Source organism: Pelodiscus sinensis, chromosome 2 (genome assembly GCF_052426305.1).
Source record: "Pelodiscus sinensis isolate ZL-2025 chromosome 2, ASM5242630v1, whole genome shotgun sequence".
Classification (NCBI taxonomy): Eukaryota; Metazoa; Chordata; order Testudines; family Trionychidae; genus Pelodiscus; species Pelodiscus sinensis.
The window spans coordinates 191883303-191901903 of NC_143053.1; the positions used below are offsets into that span (position 1 = coordinate 191883303).

General features: G+C 45.5%; 1 protein-coding gene across 4 annotated transcripts in view; it reads right to left on the bottom strand.

Annotated features, from left to right (window-relative positions):
- The window catches only part of LOC102450046 (ubiquitin-conjugating enzyme E2 E1), a 72284-nt gene extending 54173 nt beyond the window's left edge, over positions 1–18111 (bottom strand). Inside the window, exons 1-3 of one of the 4 annotated variants that reach the window (XM_075922060.2) lie at positions 17876–18111; positions 14295–14383; positions 11577–11627 (exon numbers count right to left, since the gene is read on the bottom strand). In XM_075922060.2, coding sequence (XP_075778175.1) covers positions 11577–11627; positions 14295–14335 — 92 coding nt within the window. In that variant the 5' untranslated portion in view covers positions 14336–14383; positions 17876–18111. Of the gene's footprint in view, positions 1–11576; positions 11628–14294; positions 14476–17454; positions 17806–17875 lie in introns of those variants that run through there. The other 3 variants (XM_075922058.2, XM_075922059.2, XM_075922061.2) reach the window with 3 other exon arrangements.
- Positions 18112–18601: the final 490 nt, after the last annotated feature.

An 18601-nucleotide genomic window follows, 5' to 3' on the forward strand; every position in this document is an offset into this window, starting at 1 on the left:
AGCACTGCTTTAATTAAAAGATACTGTGATTTCTTTACAGTTTATAGGCTACTTCTCAGAGCAGCCAGATTCTATACTTGTTAGGAATACCAACCAATGTATTAAAACTGCTTAAGGGTATCCACCCCTCTCTCACACATGAATCTCTCACATCAGCATCTTAACATTTCCATTACGAGAGCCAATCTGCAGGTAAAACTCTTTGCACTGTTAACCTGACGTTTTCTTTTTGGTGTGATGACTACTGCTATGCTGAAGCATTTTCTGCATCTCCTAAAAATTTGACAAAGTTCTCTTTGTGTCCGTAACACAGGGAGGGGGTGCTCCCCCCACTGATTTATCTACCATGAAAAAAAACCCCACTTTTTGGTATCAGGATTAATGTTTAAATGGGTGATATTCCTCTCAACCATAAGATTCTCCCCAGAAGGACATTGTTTTAAAGTTTCATTCCCTTTTTACTGATAAGGGAATTAGCTGAATTGGTAAAATGTTTTATTCAGATACCTATGGCAGAAACAGTATTAAATATTAGAGATAATTACCTATGGCAATTGGGCTGCTATCACAGCAGCTTACATCAACTGTTGCTTCTGAGAATGCTAGAACCAATTCAGGCTCATTTAGTTTTCCAATAAGTTGAACAGCTCGAGAGACAGGAAATATAAGCCAAATATCAGAATGATGAAGCCTGCAGCAGCTATAATGTGCATCATGGTTCAGTTCTCCACTGCCTTGCACCTTTAGTACACAAGTGAAAACACTATCAAATAGAATGGCAGTGCTTTACATTTACTGTGCACCTGTGTAAACGACTATAAAAGATTCAAGGCACTGGCTAATCATGACTCATATTGTGGGCTCCAAAAAATGCAGGACCAGAGGATATTTAAAATGGGGACTTGCAAAATTAATTTTACACAGACTATAATTCAATTACTTAGATTTTCTCAGAAACAAAAGAATTACCAAAACTTGGCTCTGACCTACTTTTTAAGAGTTAGATTCAGTCTTTCCTGGTCTAGACTTTTAGCTGCAAATCAAAGGGAAAAAACTGAGAGCTATCAGGCAAATGTATCTGTATATTTACTGCCCACATTGTAGAACCCTTACAATCTACACTGTCTGACATACCAATTACAAACTACAGACATTTTCAAACTGGCAAATAAGTGAACAGAATACTGAATTCCAAAATATACTAGGCTTATTTTGACAGTTGCCATTTTCTATAGTACTTCACAGTGTAGCAATAAATGTTCTGTATCCATTTTCTATTGTAATAAAGTCAGGAATGAAAGCTAACTTGTTCAATCTTTGCTGAGAAATAAGCACAAATTCTTATTTTGTTCAAGTTATCATATAAATCAAGAACATAGGAGGAAGTTGGTTTCCCCACTCCCTTGCGTACACATCCTCTTTTTTTAGTAAGCTCAATACTTTCAAAAGGTGAGGTGCTGGCACGAAAGAATGAAAATCACAGAAGAGGTACAATAAAGGCAGAGGTAACATAAGCTTCCGATACACAACGGGACTCATGCTTGAACTTTGACTGGTAAAGATTAGTTCCATCTCCATTCTCACACTAACCTCCTGTCAAAAGGGTACCAACACTGGCGGGAGTTGTGTGATGTAGAACATTTGGCTACCGTTAACTGTACTGAGACCAATTCATTACACATAAGCCATAAAGCAGCTGATGGAAATGACTTTCAGTCATCATCAACCTGGCCTAGATACAAATCCTTGGAGGCAAGACACTTCCTTTAAGATTATCCAATCCTGAAGCACACAGTCCCCCATGGAGAGGGAAGTGATGACAAATTACTGTCTGCTCCTGTATGCAGACATACAGGATCAAGCATTTAGATTGTAAACACTTTAGAGGTAATAACAAGAATTTTTTTTAAATTTCTATAGAACATCATGCACATATGGGTGAAATGTATCTCCCCCACCCCTTAAATAGACACTTCCTTCACTTCTGTATAAAGAATAAACACTGTCTAAATACTAAACTAAAACACACCATAACCCTAGACAAAATATTAACATTCCCATCAGGTAAAACGTAAGTAGCAGAGTGAACATAATTGCTTGGCGTTTGCTGAGGACAACAAAGAAGGAAGTCAAATAATAAAACTAAGTGATGTATGTGAATGTGTGGAGGGGAAGGGATTTCAATCCCCTGTTCTTAGCCTTGATACATTTTCATAGTGTCTCTCAAGGTTCAACATTCTGATATTTGGAGAGCACAGAGTATAGTTCATTTTGGAACTGCTAAACCAGGATATGCAAAACAAATTCTACCACAGGATCAGCCTAGCTATTGCCACAGATTCTCAAAAATCCTACCATTAAAATGCTTTTGATTTTAAATGGATCTTATTATAACAATAAAACAACAAGTTTTCAGTCATTTCAGAGTTCCGGTCATCTGAAGTGGGTTGTGCCCACAAAAGCTCATGATACCATCTACATGTTATGTTATTCTATCAAGTGCTACCAGACCATTTGTTGTTTTTTTCTGTAGCAGATTAACTCGGCTACCCCCTGAAGCTCTTTATTATAACAGTTCACGGTCCTCAGAAATGTGGATTCCTGTAAAATTAAGTAATCAATCTACAGTAAAGTAGCTGCTCCTATGCATCTTTTGTCTGACTACATCAGGCAGATGACTTAGCCTGCAGGAATACCCACATAAACTTGCAATTTACCAAGTATATAAATCGCATTCTTTTCAAGGTTTGCAAGACAGACCAGACACAGATGTCGAGGATCACTAAATTAGATAATATACTGGTTCTAAAAGGAAAAATGACTTTTCCATAGATCATATGCCAAACAGAGGCAGAAACCAAAACCACTGGTAAGTTATATGACAAAAGATAATTTTCCGAGGTGTCACAACACTAATTATGAAGGTCTCTCTCATCTTCACAGTTGGAAATGTAACAGAAAATATTTACATTTTAGAGGAATTAATAAAACGTACAGGTTGAACCACCCTAGTCTGGCACTCTCTGGTCCGGCAACATCTGTGGTCGGGTATGATTTTAGTTAGCCGGATGTCCACTTATCACAGGTGTGGCCAAGTTTCCTGCGATCCCATAAAGTTTGTTTTTAGCCAACGGTCCTGGCTCTCAGTGTTCTATGCTGTTATTTAGCTCTAATTTACCACTAAATGTCTTCTAAAAGCCCAATAAGCAGCAGAAGTGTTAGTAATGTTGCTAGACGATATTGGCCTCCCATGGTCCAACTAATTTTCTGGATCGGTACCAGTTAGATACCAAGAGTGCTGGCCTAGAGAAATTCAACCTGTACCAAAAATCCCTTTTGCAACCTGGGTATTTTAAATTAATATGACCTGTGTTGAGTCACCATCACAACAAATTACAAATGCATAACAGATCATGAAACCTTTATAAAAGGAATGAAATCCTGGTACCTGTGTCCTGTCACTTATACAAAAATTTCAGTGTATGCTATATAACAGTAATGATCTCAACTTCAGTACAGATAATTTTAAAAAATACAGTAACAGAAAATGTACATGAGACAGTGGCTGCATTCAGGAAGATGTCTTTCAAATATGCACACCCAGAAAAAGCAAACCCTATATTGTGGTTTAACAACTATAGGATGTTCTTGCATAATGTACTACACTTAAAAAAAAAAAAAAGAGAGCTATCTGAAGCATTTACCCAAGTTTGAGCTGCTAAGAAAATACATTCGTAGCATATCAGCAATATACAAATAACTTTAGTGAAAGGAGGAGCCATATTGAGAGCATGAAAATTAAGTCCATTAATTAATTAAATTCAAAAGTTCAAAATGATTCTCTGAGCTACATGCTTTCTGCAGATTTCATATTAAACTATAAGTCATAATTCCCTATTGCAGATTTTTGAAAACAGAGGCTATTCTTCCCCTCTGGTCCTACAAGGACAATTGTAAGGCCTCCCATTCATTTACAGCCTGGTGCATAATTATTATTTAAATACTTCAGAGGGGTAGCCAAGTTAGTCTGTAACACGAAAAACTTAAAAAACAACAAATAGTCTGGTAGCTCTTTAAAGACTAATAAAACATGTAGATGGTAGGAGCTTTCGTGGGCACAGCCTACTTCTTCAGATGACTTCATGTTTTGTTAGTCTTTAAAAGTGCTATTTAAATACTGACAGTGTATTTGCATAGGACACTAAGAAAGATCTTGTCCCAGTCCTAGGAAGTGACAAAGACTGGACAGAAAAATACACTGGGAGAGCCAAGGAACAATGTCCATTTAAATTTTTAAAAATTGGTTTGCGACAGATTTTTCACTGTGAAAAGTCAGTGTCTGAGGACCTTAAAAGATTTTAAAGGAGAGCTGTGAAAAAAAATCATCATATTTAAGGCCTCGTGTACACTTTAAAAAGTTAGGTTGACATAGCTATCATGGTCAGGTTAAGCCAAAATAACCTCCATTGTAAATGTGATTATGTCAAGGAAAGAACTTTTCCACTGACTTAGCCTACTGCTATTCAGGGATGTAGATTTATGGAGATGGAAAAACCCTTTCAGACTTTGTAGGAAGTGTCTACACTACAGTGGAAAAAGCTGCAGCATCACTGCACTCATAGGGCAGACAACGTCTAAGGAATGGCTGCTCCTGCCTGCATGGATTGGACCAAACCATATTAAAACAAAGTCTGTTTTGGTTCTAGTAAAGATTCTTTTTTATTCTAGTTATAATTATTTTGGTCCCTTGGCACAGACTGGAAAGTTAGCATAAATGACTGTGTTTAAATATGTATTCTGTTGTTGTTGTATTGGTCTTAGGACACTGGCGAGGCAAGGTGGACAAGCAAATGTTTGAACAGGGGTAATTTCATATCCCACTACACTAATTCAAAGGCCTTTTTGCAACAGGCCAGGGGCTGGAATGCTAACCTAGTGTCACAGTCCAGGGCAACTGAATCTATAGTTCCCTGCTATCGTCCACCAACTACCTTAACTTTAGGATTTTGGCTCCTGACTATCACCTCTGTTGGCCAGAGACCCATGTGTTTTTCCTTCCTCAATGGGGTTCGAATGCTGCACAGCTCCCTGCCTGATATTCTGATGCCCCCAGTAAACTGGAACTGTAAGTTGCAACTAAGTAAGCACAGTTTTTCTGACTCTAAAAGTATTACAGAGTAGGCATATTAAAAACAATAAAAGGACCAACACACATGCTCTGCTTTCCAGAGATCATCCCCAATGCCAGCCTGTGGGTCTGGTAGGTTTTAGTCCTTCGGAATCCACACCTAGGGTTCCCCATGATTACCGGTTCATCTATCTTAAATCCAGAGCCAAAACAATAGTTGGGCAGATCAGCTGTTTCTTTACATATCTTGGGCCTCAGATCTTGGCCTTCAGTAACAGGTAATTAGCAGATAATTACCCTCTCCTTCTTAGGGCATAGCTTCAAAAGGCTGGGTTTTTGCACAACTGGGAGTTGGAGAATTTATATGAACTTCTCCCTAGGTATACTCCAGAAAATGCTCTTAACACCTTTTACCCCAAAAATCCATACTTGTCTGGCACATTTTCAATATGGTGTTTTGAACTCCTTGGTCTTGCATCTAACACATCTCTCTCCTAGAGATGTCACATCTCTCCCAGATCACAATAATAAAAAAAATAATACAATAAGGTCCTTCAAGAATATTGCAGGAAACATCTCTTCTCCTGCTTCCTGGTACTATTAACCGTTAACCATTTTAACATCCCTAATTTGGGGTGGGAAAGGCTCTGTAGTATAAATCATAAAGTTATGTAACTTTAAAATCCCTGTTCAAGAGCAGGAATGTAAGAGTATAACCATTCAAATGGTTAACCGATAAGCATAAACTCACTGGTTTCTGTTACTGTTACATGCCAGCTCTTGTGGAGTTGGCTGCCACCTGTCTGGGAGCAGGACTGGCAGCTGGAGCTGGTGCATGTGAGCTGGCTCCTGGCACTGCTCCCGGGGACTCCGCTGTCACTCTGCGCTCTGTGTATAAAGCTTATACTGCCGGGCTCGAAGCACTGCTGGCTCCCTGAGAGTGGGGCTGGCAGCTGGTGCACACAGGGAGCCAGCTTATAAACTGGGACCTGATGTGCACTGGCTCCCAGCTGCAGGGCCCCACTCTGTATCACAGCCTGCAGTGTGGGGCGGCAGTTGGCTCTCCAGAAACGGGGCGTACATAAGCTAGATTCCGGGGTGCACCAGCTGCGCGGAGGGCTTTGCAGTATAAGCTTAACACTGCAGAGCCCGCAGCATGTAACTGCTAAGATTTGACTAGGGATGTACAAAAAGAATGAGAGGGATACATCTCTGCCCAAGAAAGGTTACATACAATCTTGGCCCACAATAATATATAAACGTAATACATGAAAGCCTTTCAAGTATATTGCAGAAAATTGCAATATCTGTCACATCAGGGACTTGGGAGATGCGACTTCAGTTCCCTCCTTTGGCACACTCTTCCTGCGTGGCCTTCGGAAAGACACTTAAATCCCAGTTTTTAAAGTTACTTAGGCATTGCTCGGTTCAGCACTGTAATACCTAATTGACTTAGGAGGCTATTTCTCACTGAAAGTCAATGGGACTTTAGAGCCTATGTCTCATTTTCAGAACTGACAGGTATTCAGAAGCTTAAGTCAGCTAGAACAGGGGTGGGGAACTTTATTGAGTCGGGGGCCACTGATCCACAGAATAACTGTTGGGGGGGGCCGCACACAGGTGAGAAGCAAACTCCCCCCCAAGAAAAAACAAACCCTCACTGACATGGCACCTGAATGAGAATGAGAAAGACTCACCCCACATCCCTCTCACATACCAGAGCCTACAGGGGCCTAGCCTAGTAGATTTTGGGGCAGTGGGGGAGGGAGGTGCTGGAGAGCCAGCATGGGCTCCCCAATGCTACGGAGAGCCCTGAGCTTCGGGGCTGGATCCAGGCAAGCTGCAGGCTGCATCCAGCCCCTGAGCCTTAAGTTCCCTACCCATAAGTTAGAATGCTGAACAAAACAGGACCTAAATAACTTTACAAACCAGGCCTTAATCTTTTAGGTTCGGTTCCACAAAGCTATCCACTGAAATCAAGCTGGGCCTCAGCTCCCTACCTGTAAAATGGGGAAAATACCTCATAGGGAAAACTATATAAAAGATTGTGATGTACTCCGCTACTATGGCAATAGAAGCCATACAAATACCTGAGACAGTGTAAGCGGCAGTTAATGTTATAATCATGTCCCTCTGACAGCCTCAAACAAATCTAGTCATATGGACACATCCCAATCTAGATATTGATTAATGTGATTAAATACAGTTAAGCCCTGTTTACCGAGAAAGATAGAACCACAACTGGAGAAAATCACAGAACCAGATTTTCAAAACATTCAAATGGGTAGTAATATAAACAAAGCCCTATAAGATGCACAATGCACCAACAAGGGGCGAAAAAACCAAAACCAAAAACCAGTCAGTGGTCCAGGTCCTCCACATATTCTTCTTCAGTAACTCTTGATGAATTATGACTTTCACTTTCATACACAAACTAATATTTAAACAGAGAAAACTGAAATTTCATTATGACTGGGATCCAAATGTGCAATATTTAAAAGCTATGAAGTTAATCTCAATTTCACATTAACCAATCTGTAGCTCTCATTGTCACTAAACATATACAATTAAAATATAGATTTTACGCTTATCACCAGTTTCAGAAGCCAAATCATCCCATTAATGGACAAAAGAAAATTAAAGCTTTCCCGCATCCTCTTTCAACCATTTCACATAAAATGTTAGCATACATAAAACAATACAGAACTCACTTTAAATTAGCCAAATGCTGTGGTTCTATTATACCACGTAAAAGAAAGCTAATATCTCAAATACCAACCAGAAGATATCTGTGAATTCTATTCAGTGTACTACTGTTAAAAAATCATCAGCATGTACAAGGTCTGTTTTTTAAAAAAACTGGAGTCTGAATGTATTTTTGCTACCCTGCAAAAATGAAAGTCCTGATTTGTTTTTCAACTATTTCTTTGAAATTTTAAATTTAGTTAATGAACTTGCATAGCATCATGGATGGGCATATTTACAAAATAAATAATGATTGAGTCTCCACCCAGAAGGGGAAATTTCAATGTTCTGGATTCCTTCTGGATGTGCTAAGTGCTGTCAACGCCCATGGACTTTGATTAGGGTGTAAACGTGTAGTTGGTTAACCGATAAGCAAAAGCTTATAAGTTAATGCTAAAGACTACACACATTCCTCCCCAGCCCGCTTGCCAGTAGCCAGGCTCAGTCCTGACTTGTGACGGGTCCAGGACCCTCCCCCGCTTCAACTGTATTCCCCCACTTCAAGTGCATTAGGAGCCGGGCGGGCAGACAGCCCAGCTCAGTTCCAGTCATGCCAGGTCCGGGAGCTCAGACTACTCCCTAGACAGAAGCTGCTGCCACCCTGCAGTGTTGCCTCTTTATCACAGGCAGCAGCAGCAGCACAGAGTGACAGGCAGCCAGTCCACAAGGGCCTGGTTTTTAAACTGGCTCCCCTTGCAGACCAGCTCCCACCTGGCACCCTGTGCTGCTGTCTCTGATACAGGAGCAGCAGCGTGGAGTGGCAGGAGTCTTCTCAGGTGTGAGGCCAGAGCGCACTGGCTCCAGGGACTATAGAATAGTCAACTAACTGATAAGAATTCATGAGGTTACTCAACTGATATTTAACATCCCTAACTTCAATGGGAGTTTAAAGTGCTGGGCACCTTTCAATAAGACCCCATATTAAGACATGGACAATGAGGAGCTAGAAAACACAGAGATTTTGAAAGAGGACAATGGTGGCTGGTTGAGAAAGTAGTGACTCTTTAGACTTATGCAGTATTTTTTTCTAGTTAAATGAGACTATGGGTAAAATTTTCAAAAACACCTAACAATCCTAAGTCCCATTTTTTAAAGTCACAGATACTCAGAAGCCTGATCCCCATTGAAAAACCAAAAGAACTTTGGTGTTTTTCAAAATGTAACCCAATAAGACTCCTACAATAAGTGGATTATGAGAAGAGATTTAAGGGAGGCGAGAATGGAAGAAAAAAGGAAACCCGATTCTGGGGGCAGGGTAATATATGAAAAACAGTGCCAAAGTATGAGCGAGAGGACACAGCAGAGGCAGTCAGATGAGATGCTTTAGCTAAGCAGAGAAGACACATGGTAAATAAAGACTTTTTTAAAGTTACCAAGGCAAGAGCATTAAAACTACATTCTACAACCAAGTTTAATACCTTTGTCACAGAGCTACTGTTGTAAATGAAGGAATAATGCAAAGTCACCAAATTAATTCAGGCTTCCCTAGAGTACTGCAACCTAAACCATTACACATCACCCAGAAAGTTTCAGTGCCATAACCTCCCCCACCTCCATTTGACAGTTTCCCCTTCCACAGGAAGTAAACACTCCACATAACTTTGATAGCTGGAACTCCTCTCACCAGATGTGGCAAGCAGCATCTGTCCACACTTAGCAAATCTGCTGTATACAGCCTCAAGCCCAAAGAATGTCAGGAAGTGTAAGGCATTTAGCATTTGAACCAAACTAACCACAAAGTATAAAAACAGAGACACTGTACTTACTCTTACTATAATATACAGATATTAAACTCTACAGCATGAATGGCAATACAAAAACACCTGGATTCATAAGAAAACCTTTGTTAGTGTTTTACTGCTTAACACGTTATAAGTTAGCTTAACATTCCAAATTTACAACATTATTTGATAGATAAAACTGTCAATCTCCACTCTAATTCATTTGAAGGTCAGAAGGAATACAGGATACCTGCAACTATAATATGATTTAGTATTAATTTATTGCTTGTTCTATCAATTGCTTTCCACCATTAAAAATATTCAGAAAGGCTTGTTGTATTGTGTCTTGACGTTATTATCCGTAAAGGGCTGCATTATTTAAGTAAAAAACCATCTCCACAGCCATATTATAGTTTGACAAAGTAATCTGTTAGCTAACCCACACATGACTCCAATTTCTTCACATAGGAACAGTTTAGGGTTTTTCCAAAATGGTTTTCATGAAGGCTGCAATCTGATTTAGTTATGCAGAAACATTTTAGACACTCATCACAATAGCTTCCAGGCACATTAATACCATTAAAACAATACAGCAGTGGGTGAAGAGAGCTCCAAACCCATGCATAGTTATCTTCCAAAGACCACAGCCTTGAGTAGTATATCAAAACCTTTCTGTCAGTCAAACCACTAAAAAGTCCTCTTAAATTTAATTTATGAACAATGTTTATTAATAAAATCTTTAAAGGTATACTACATCCAAATCACGTTTTTCTTTTTTCCTTTCAATCCTCCCCCCCCCCTCATACCCCGATACTGCTACTGATCTTTTGACAATAGGAGTGGGGAGTCACACTCTTTGGCTAATTTTTTTCAATGTGGAAGTCTCCTTTCAGCCCATAGCTCCCATGTATTCCCCCATCCCCACTAGCAGTGATTAGGATGCTTGGCAGTGGTTTTGAAAGAGCTGCTCATGGCCTCTTCACTTAACTCTTGTGCAACTGTCTCCCTGTGTGCTAGCTAAGGATAGCAAGAAGCACCAGGAGCACCAGCAATATAAAGGTGGGAGCCAAAAGCCCATTGTAAGTAGCTGCATGACTGATCTTAAGACGTATTTTAAGGGGCACTTTCTTTTAATTGCTGTTACCAATTACATCAAAAAGCTTCAGACCTAGCTCAGCAGCACCAGAAAACTTGGAGGAGCCTGGTCAGATAAAGAACTCAAGAATGTCTTTGGAAACAAGATTCCAGCAGGCCAAGCGGGAGAGAGCCCAGGCTGAAAGCAGCCTTCCCATGTAATTAACAGGAACAACCAAAGACATGGCCAATACCACTTTATTCTCAAATGTCAAGGAGAATCATCTGGGGTCAGGGCAACTAGGTGATGAACACAAAGCTTTCATAATGTTTGAATCCCTAAAACACAGCTTAAGTAACCATTCTATAAAGGGCAACAGCATACCCCGCAGGGTGTGATTTCATCAAATAATATATGCTTTTCTCCAGTACATATACTGACTGATGAACTAACATTTCCCTTTTTCACTGTGTGGTATTGCTTAGCACAAAACTGTCAAAGCTAGAAAAATCCCACACAGATTTGACTATTTTCTGCTTGTTTGGCAGGACTCTTACATAAATAAAAATTAACCCAGTCAAGCATTAGATTTATAAACCAGGAAAAACCAAAAGGAGGCACATTTTCACACTCTTCTGTATTGACCACTGTCAAAAACATGCACAGAGATAATGTGACCAACTAATGCAATTATGAAAAATCAAAACAAACAGAAAATTCATGTCAAAACACGTTGTCTCTTGAGCTTTCTCCTGCAGGGGATTTATTTCTATGTCATCCAAGCATTCATAAGATTATTTTATGTCATCTAAGTGGTCATCCCTCTGCTGTATGCAGTATTTATAAGGATATTTACAAGTCATAAAAACCATATTTTACTTCCCAGCAAGAAGGGATCACAACAAACCTGCAATTGGGAGGTGGATCTAACGTGATGTCAGCCAATTCCTTCTGAATCCTATGGCAATACAAACAGGAAAGAAGGAAGGTAAGTCACTATGTGGGATCATATTCAACACATACATGCAATACAAATATATGTCACAGGGATAGAGATGCAGCCGTGTTAGTCTGGTGTAACTGCAACAAAAGACAGAACTATGTAGCACTTTAAAGACTAACAAGATGGTTTATTAGGTGATGAGCTTTCGTGGGCCAGACCCACTTCCTCAGATCAATATGTGGAAGAAAATCAGCACAACCATATATACCAAAGTGATACAATAAAAAAAATGAACGCATGTGAAATTGACAAATCAAAGTTTTGTGACTGTGATGCTGTATGTGTGTGTTACTCTTTCAAGCACACATGGGGTAGATCTACACCTGCAGTGGCATGTAGAGTATGTATATTGTAAACCTAAGTAGAACAGGTGTAAAAAGTGTAGCTAGCAAGGCACTGCTTAGAGGAGTATAGCTGAGACGTGCCAGAACCCTAGGGTATGTACCCTACACAGCTCTCTACATGCCCAAGCAGTGCTTCTCACATTTACACTGCCATTATTGGCAGTGTGGTATCCTGCTGCTTACCTATTGCTGGAGCTTTTCCCCACCACAGCTCAAGACTCTAGCAGTGGAGAGTCAGAGAGCGTCTGTCCCACTGCATGTTTCTGCAGTGGTCTTGTCTACAAAGCAGGAGGCATATATGGTATGTGTAGTGATACACTGCAAGGGGAGGCAGCAGGGAGACACTAAGGCAGCTCCCTCCACCAAAGTCTTTCACTGCAGCAGGCCCTACTGCTGGGCTCTTTCCTTATTGCCAGAGCCTTTCACTGCAGCATATAGCCACATGCATTCTATACTCTGCCGCCTGTGTACATATGACCACTCCAGATACACACAGTGAGGCAGACACCTTATGACATAAACACAGACATTCCCTCTCCCCATATCAGCTCCACAGACCTGCCCACCCACACAGACACACAAGGGGATAGGCAGGTCCTATTCCCCTCCAACATGCGGGCAATGAGGCAGATCCTCCTTGAAAACACAAGCACTGAGTATGAGGGGAGGGCTACAGCTTGGGGGAAATTATGAAGCTTTGTCTCACTGGAGATAAGCTAAGCAGCAACTGCCACAACTTCCTTCTCCACTTAGCATCCTGGGGAATAGGATGGAGACAGTTACCCACAATGCCAACAGAGCCCAACCCCATGCACTCCCTGATCCATTTATGACTAATCTCAAAGAAAGGAGGATAGTCACTCATCTCCAAGGTCCCATTTGCTTCTGCCACCACTTCTTCCAAATATCTCCTACCACCCATCCTCTAGTCCCCTCTCCCGAGTCCACAAAATCCCATCCTCACCATCCTCCCTGCCTCCAGACTACTCCAGGCTCCACAATTCCCTTCTCATTACCATCTGTGACAATCTCCTTCCTATAGCCTCACTATTCTTTCTCAGCCAACCTCCCTCCCTTCCTTCCTTCCTTGTCCTCCTCCACACTGAACCAACCTCCTCTGCCTGTCTTCTGTCTGTTACATATAATAAAAACCCAAGCCTATAAGTACCAAGCAATCTACAATCAGCAGGTATTTAAAACTAGCTCTTGTCCAACCCCCACTTGCTGCTGCGTATGCAACTTTGCCAAGGAACCACTTGTTCAGGTGAGTTCTGAAGCCTACAAGTTGCTTAAAAGCTGCAAAAGCCAAATGAGCACTTGAGCACAACAGCAGGGCATTGGCTGATGCACTGTGAAGCTTTTTAATGACTGGTCAGACACATTATTGGTCTTATTGATGGAGTAATGAAAGTTTGCTCAAAAGCTTGCTTCTCAGCTAACTGAGCTTCTTGGAGAGAGATGGTGTTGAATTCATGTGCAATGGAGAATGGCTCAGGTGGGGCAGCAGTAATGTTTTGGAAGTGAATTGGCTCCTAAGGGCCTGTCTACATGGGGAATGTTGCTCAAATTATACTGGAACACTTATGCCAGTCTGCATAATTATTTAAGTCCCTTTTATTTTAGAAAATAGAGTCCATCTGGAGAGCTGTTCTGAAACAAGAATTTCCCCAGGTTCACAGGCTCTTCATGCAGGGTGGAAGGAGATAGGGAAGGAGTAATGCATTTAGTGGGGAGCAGTGGCACTACATAACAACTGTGCAATTATTATTTGTATTTTACCTCATGCAAGATCAAAGGAAACAATTAATTAATCCTCACAATACCCCTGTGAGTTCATTATCATCTCCATTTTACAGACAGGAAAACTGATGGAGAAATTAAATGACTTCCTCAAGTCCAACACAGCTGCAGTAGCAGAGCAGGAATTAAGAGTGTAGGATTTAATCGCTACACAATTCTGGCTCTAAATCCAAGTGCAGAGGAGAGCAGTAATCTCAGTAGGGAAAAGCGGGGCTGAGCACAGATGGTGAGGAGAGGGGGGAAGTGGTAAGCGAGAAGCTTCCCCCAAACCTAAGCACAGATAGTGACAAAAGGAGGAAGGGAACAACAGCAATTTCTGTGGCGAGGCTGAAGGTAAATGTCAGTAATGAGGAATAGAAACAGTTAATGCTCAGTGGAAGGGAGGAAGACAAGAAGCCATGGGGCAGATATAACAATAGGAGGGCCATATAAGCACACAGACAGCAATAACAAGGTGTCTGGCTGCAGACAGTCTCACCTCTTGGCGCTGGTGGAAAGGAGCTTGGAGTTTTTACTCATGCTGACTTTACTTTCCTTCTTCTTAGGGGTGTTTGTCTCTTTCTCTGTCTGTTGGTTGGAGGATGAAGATGAGGAGGAGCTGGTGCTGGCCCTCGAATCGTCATCCGACATAGCGACCCCCCCCACCACACAACCCAAACCTGGAGAGGAAACACCGCAGGGCGTGGGGAACAAACAATGAACACATGCACAGAGAACTGAACGGGCCACACTCTCACAGGCAAAGGGTGTTTGGGTCACACTCTCTTTAGACAGGGCCTCCTCTCCTTCTCACCTCCCCCCATCCCCAGCCCCACCCTCCAGGTTTTGCAGACAGGCAGCCTGAACAGAAATGGTCAGAGCAGCAGCTTCTCCCTGCACCAGTAACATTGGGGGAGGGGAGGGACTTGAATGTCTCCTTTCAATGAAAGCAGAGAGAAGGGAGGTGGGAGCAGGCTAAGCAAACAGGGACTAGGAAGGAGGAGGCTGCAAGGATCAGGGGCAAGTAATTCCTTCTAATCTCACCCAAACTACACACAAGAAGCCAGTCATCCTCACCTCCAGTTATCCAGCCCAAAGTGAGGGATATAAATGGGATGTCTCCAGTTCCCTCTGTATACTTAGAGGCACATGAGGGAAAAGAAAAGGAAGAGCCGCAGGATCAATGTTTACAACAGCAGCAGGGAGACAGGAGAACAATAAGTGTGATAAAGGTGAGGGAAAGATGGGTGGAGGGTGAAAATTAGTGCAAGCAGGGGGAGAGGTAGGTGGGGAAGAGGGAGGAGAGAGAGGGAAATCATGGACTGCAGGCGGTAAGTGGGGGTGATCACGGCCTGCAGGGGGTAAGGAGTAGGAGGAATGACAGCAGAGAAGATCAGTGCCTGCAGGGGATGAGGGGAGAGGAGATGAGTGCCTGCAGCAGAAGAGGAGGGAGATCAGTGCCTGCAAGGTGTGAGGGGGAGAGGTCAGTGCTTGCAAGGGGGAGGGACATGCACGGGTGGGAGGTTACTGCCTGTTGAGGTATGAATGTCTGGGTATAGGTAGAAGATCAGTGCCGACACAAGGCAAAGAAGATGGGGTATGTGTAGGGGAAAGTGGAAATCAGTGCCTACTGGGGGGCTAGAGATGGGGGGAGCAGTGCCTGAGGTGGTGGAATGAAGGGGGGAAGGGCAGGAGGAACCAGTGCTCAGGAAGGAGGGAGGAAGGAATGGGGAAGGGGCAGTGCAAGTGGAAAGGGATGGGGACTGTGTGAAGGGAAGGGGGAGCAGTGCAGGGGGACAGAAGAATGGGAGCAGTGCTGGGGGGAGGAGTACAGGAGAGACAGGGAGGATCAGCGTGAAGGAATGGGGAAGAACAGGGCCAGGTATAGTGTAGCAGGGAGGGAAGAAATACAGGGGAGGGGAGATGATGGGGGAGAGCAGGGCCAGGAGAAGGAATGCGAAGGGTAGTGCTGGGGGGGGGTGAGATAGTATGTGCAGTAGGGGGGAAGTGATGTGGAAAGCAGTGCCAGGGGAAGGGATGCAGGGGGAGAACAGTGCAGAGGTGGGAAGGGATGCTGATGGGAGGGTGTGTGGGGAGACAGGGCCAGAGGGAACAGACAGTATGTGCATGGGAAGGGAGGGAGGATGGGGGAGGAGGAACGGAGATGGGGGGAGGGCAGTGCGTGCACAAGGGGGAGGGATAAGGGAGAGCAGTGGCAGGAAGGGAGAGTGGCGGGGAGGGAGAGAAGGGATGTGGGGGGCAGTGCTAGGGAGCAGTGGGTACATAGGAGGAGAGAGAGGGGAGAGCAGGGCTAGGACAAGGGATCAGGGGAGGCAGTTCCAGGGGAGGAGCAGCAGGGGGGGCAGCATGTGCATGGGGGAGGGATGTGAGGGAAGGTAGTGCTGGAATGAAGGCTGGGGTTGAGCAGGCCCAGGAGAGGGGAGGAGGGATGGAGGAAGAAGGAATGGAGGAGGGAGAGAAGGCCTTGAGTGGAGGGAAGAGTAAGCCCAGGGTTGGGGGAAAGAATGGGGAAGGAGAGCAGGCCCAGGATGGAGGAGGGTTGAGGGGGAAGTGCTGGGGGGGGGGGGAGCAGCAGCATGTGCATAGGGGAGGGACAGTGAGAGGCAATGCAGGAGGGAAGGCTGGAGGAGTCTTAAGGAAGGTGGAATACATGGCAAAGAGCAGGCCCAGGGTGAAGGAATAGAGGAGGGCAGCAAGTGCATGAGGGGAAGCATGTAGGGGAGGAATAGTGCTGGGGCAGGGAAGGTATGAGAGGGGGCAATGCCAGGGAGATAGGGAGGAGGGATGCGGGGAGGAAGTGTGGGGGGGGGGGGTGCAGGGAGGAAGTATGGGGGGATGTGGAGAGGGACAGTAGGGATGTGGGAATGGCATGAGGATGGGGGAGGGATGCTGGGAAGAGAGAGAAGGGATGGAGGGGGTGAGGAGGCAGTGCTGGGAGGAAGAGGGGGAAGGGATGTAGGAAGGGGGAGCAATACTGGGAAGGAAAAGAGAGCAGTGCCAGGGGGAAGGGATGGGGGGAGGGCAGTGTCGGTGTGGGGGGAGGGGAGGAGGAAAGGGGGCAGTGATGCGGAGAGGGAAGAGATGGGGGGGGAGCAGACTCAGGGGGGAAGGGATGAGGAAGGAGGGGACAGTGCTGATGTGGGGGGAAGCGTGGGAGGGGAGAAGACATGTGGGTGGAGGCAGTGGTCGGCAGGGAAAAGGCATGTGGGGAGGCAATGGAGACGAAGGGGAGATGGGATGTGAGGGATAGTGCGGGTGGGGGGGGCGGAGAGAAGGGATGCGGGGGGGCACTCCCAAAGGGGGACAATGCGGGGGGGAGAGAAGGGATGCGGGGGTGGCAGTGCCGGGGGGCACTCTCGGGAGGGCAGTGACGGGGAGAAAGGATGGGGGGGCAGAAGGGATGCGGGGGGCAGAGCCGGGGGGAAAAGGGATGCGGGGGGCAGGGCGTGCACGGGGCACACCTCCAGGACAGCGCTGCTCAGCTCCCTGATAGCGAGACTGGGGCCCGGGCGCGGGCCCTGCGGGGACGGGGGGATCCCTGCCAACCCGGCCCGGCTCCGGCCCCGGCCCGAGTGTCGCGCTGCGGCCGGGGCCCGGCCGGGGGGTGCGGGCTGCGGGCAGGGGGCCCCGCTCCGTACCTCTCCCTTTGTGTCTGGCGGCTGCTCCGCGGCGCGGCTGGGCCTGGCCACTCGTGTCTCTCGCTGGGAGAGAAGCGGAAGTGCTGCAACAGCAACTCTTACCCAGGCAATGGCTGCCCCGCTCCTCCCCGGCCCCTCGGCGAGCCGGGGCTGCGGGAGCAGGCTGCCCTCACCCCCAGGGGGCAGGCGGCGCGGGGGCCGCGGAGGGAGGCTCCTGCGCCTGCCGAGGCGTGTGTGTGAGCGCGGAGAGGGAGAAATAACGAGCCGCGGGGCTCCGCTCCCTGCCCCGGTCTTAGGGGCACTGGGAGCAGCTGGGGCTGCCCGAAGGCTGAGCCGGGCGCCTGCCCATCCCCCCCCCTGGTTCGGCCCCAAAGCCGCAGCTCCCCCCGGCCTGATCCCTCCCGCCGCCGCAACTTCTCACCTGGCTCAGTCCTAGAGCAGCGGCAGCAGCAGCAGCTTCCTCCCCGTCTCTCACCTGTCCCGGCCCGCACGCAGCAGCCGCTTCTCCCCTCCCCTCGCTCAGCCTTGACTCATCCTCGGCCGCCGCAGCAGCTGCTTCCCCCTTGCCCGCGCCCCGGGTTCAGGCTTCCATTGTCCCCACGCAGCCCCCCGCGCGCGCAGCGCCACACAAAAGGAAGGGCCGCTTGTGATGTCAGCAGCTCCTGCGGAGAGACGGCAGCAGGCTGGCCAGCTACAGGAAGGAAAAGCAGGTTGGATTTGGGAATGGAACAGGATCCGCAAAGGGGGAGCCTCCCAGCTGGGGCACCGCATTAAATAAAGTTGGGCCAGATGATGCTGCATCTCCAGTGGCTTCTTCTCCCCCCTCTCTCCTTCTTCTCCCCCTGCAAAGCCTTTGCAGATGATCTTTTTGCTACCTGCACAGCCCTAAGAAAAAATAACACTGACTTCAAGAGTGATTCACTGTACTTCTCCCATGGTAAGAAGACAGCAGTCAGTCACTTTTCTATGGGCCAAGGCATAGTGCCATAGATCTAAATGGAAACGCTGCACCAGATTTATTTCTGTCCCTTCTTCCTCCCCCCGTTGACTTCAGCAGGTTAATATAACCGCAGAATGTGGTTCAGTGCTTTTAGTTTCCAAATGTATATCAAGAGATGACCAGACAATAACTATGTGATATAGTGTA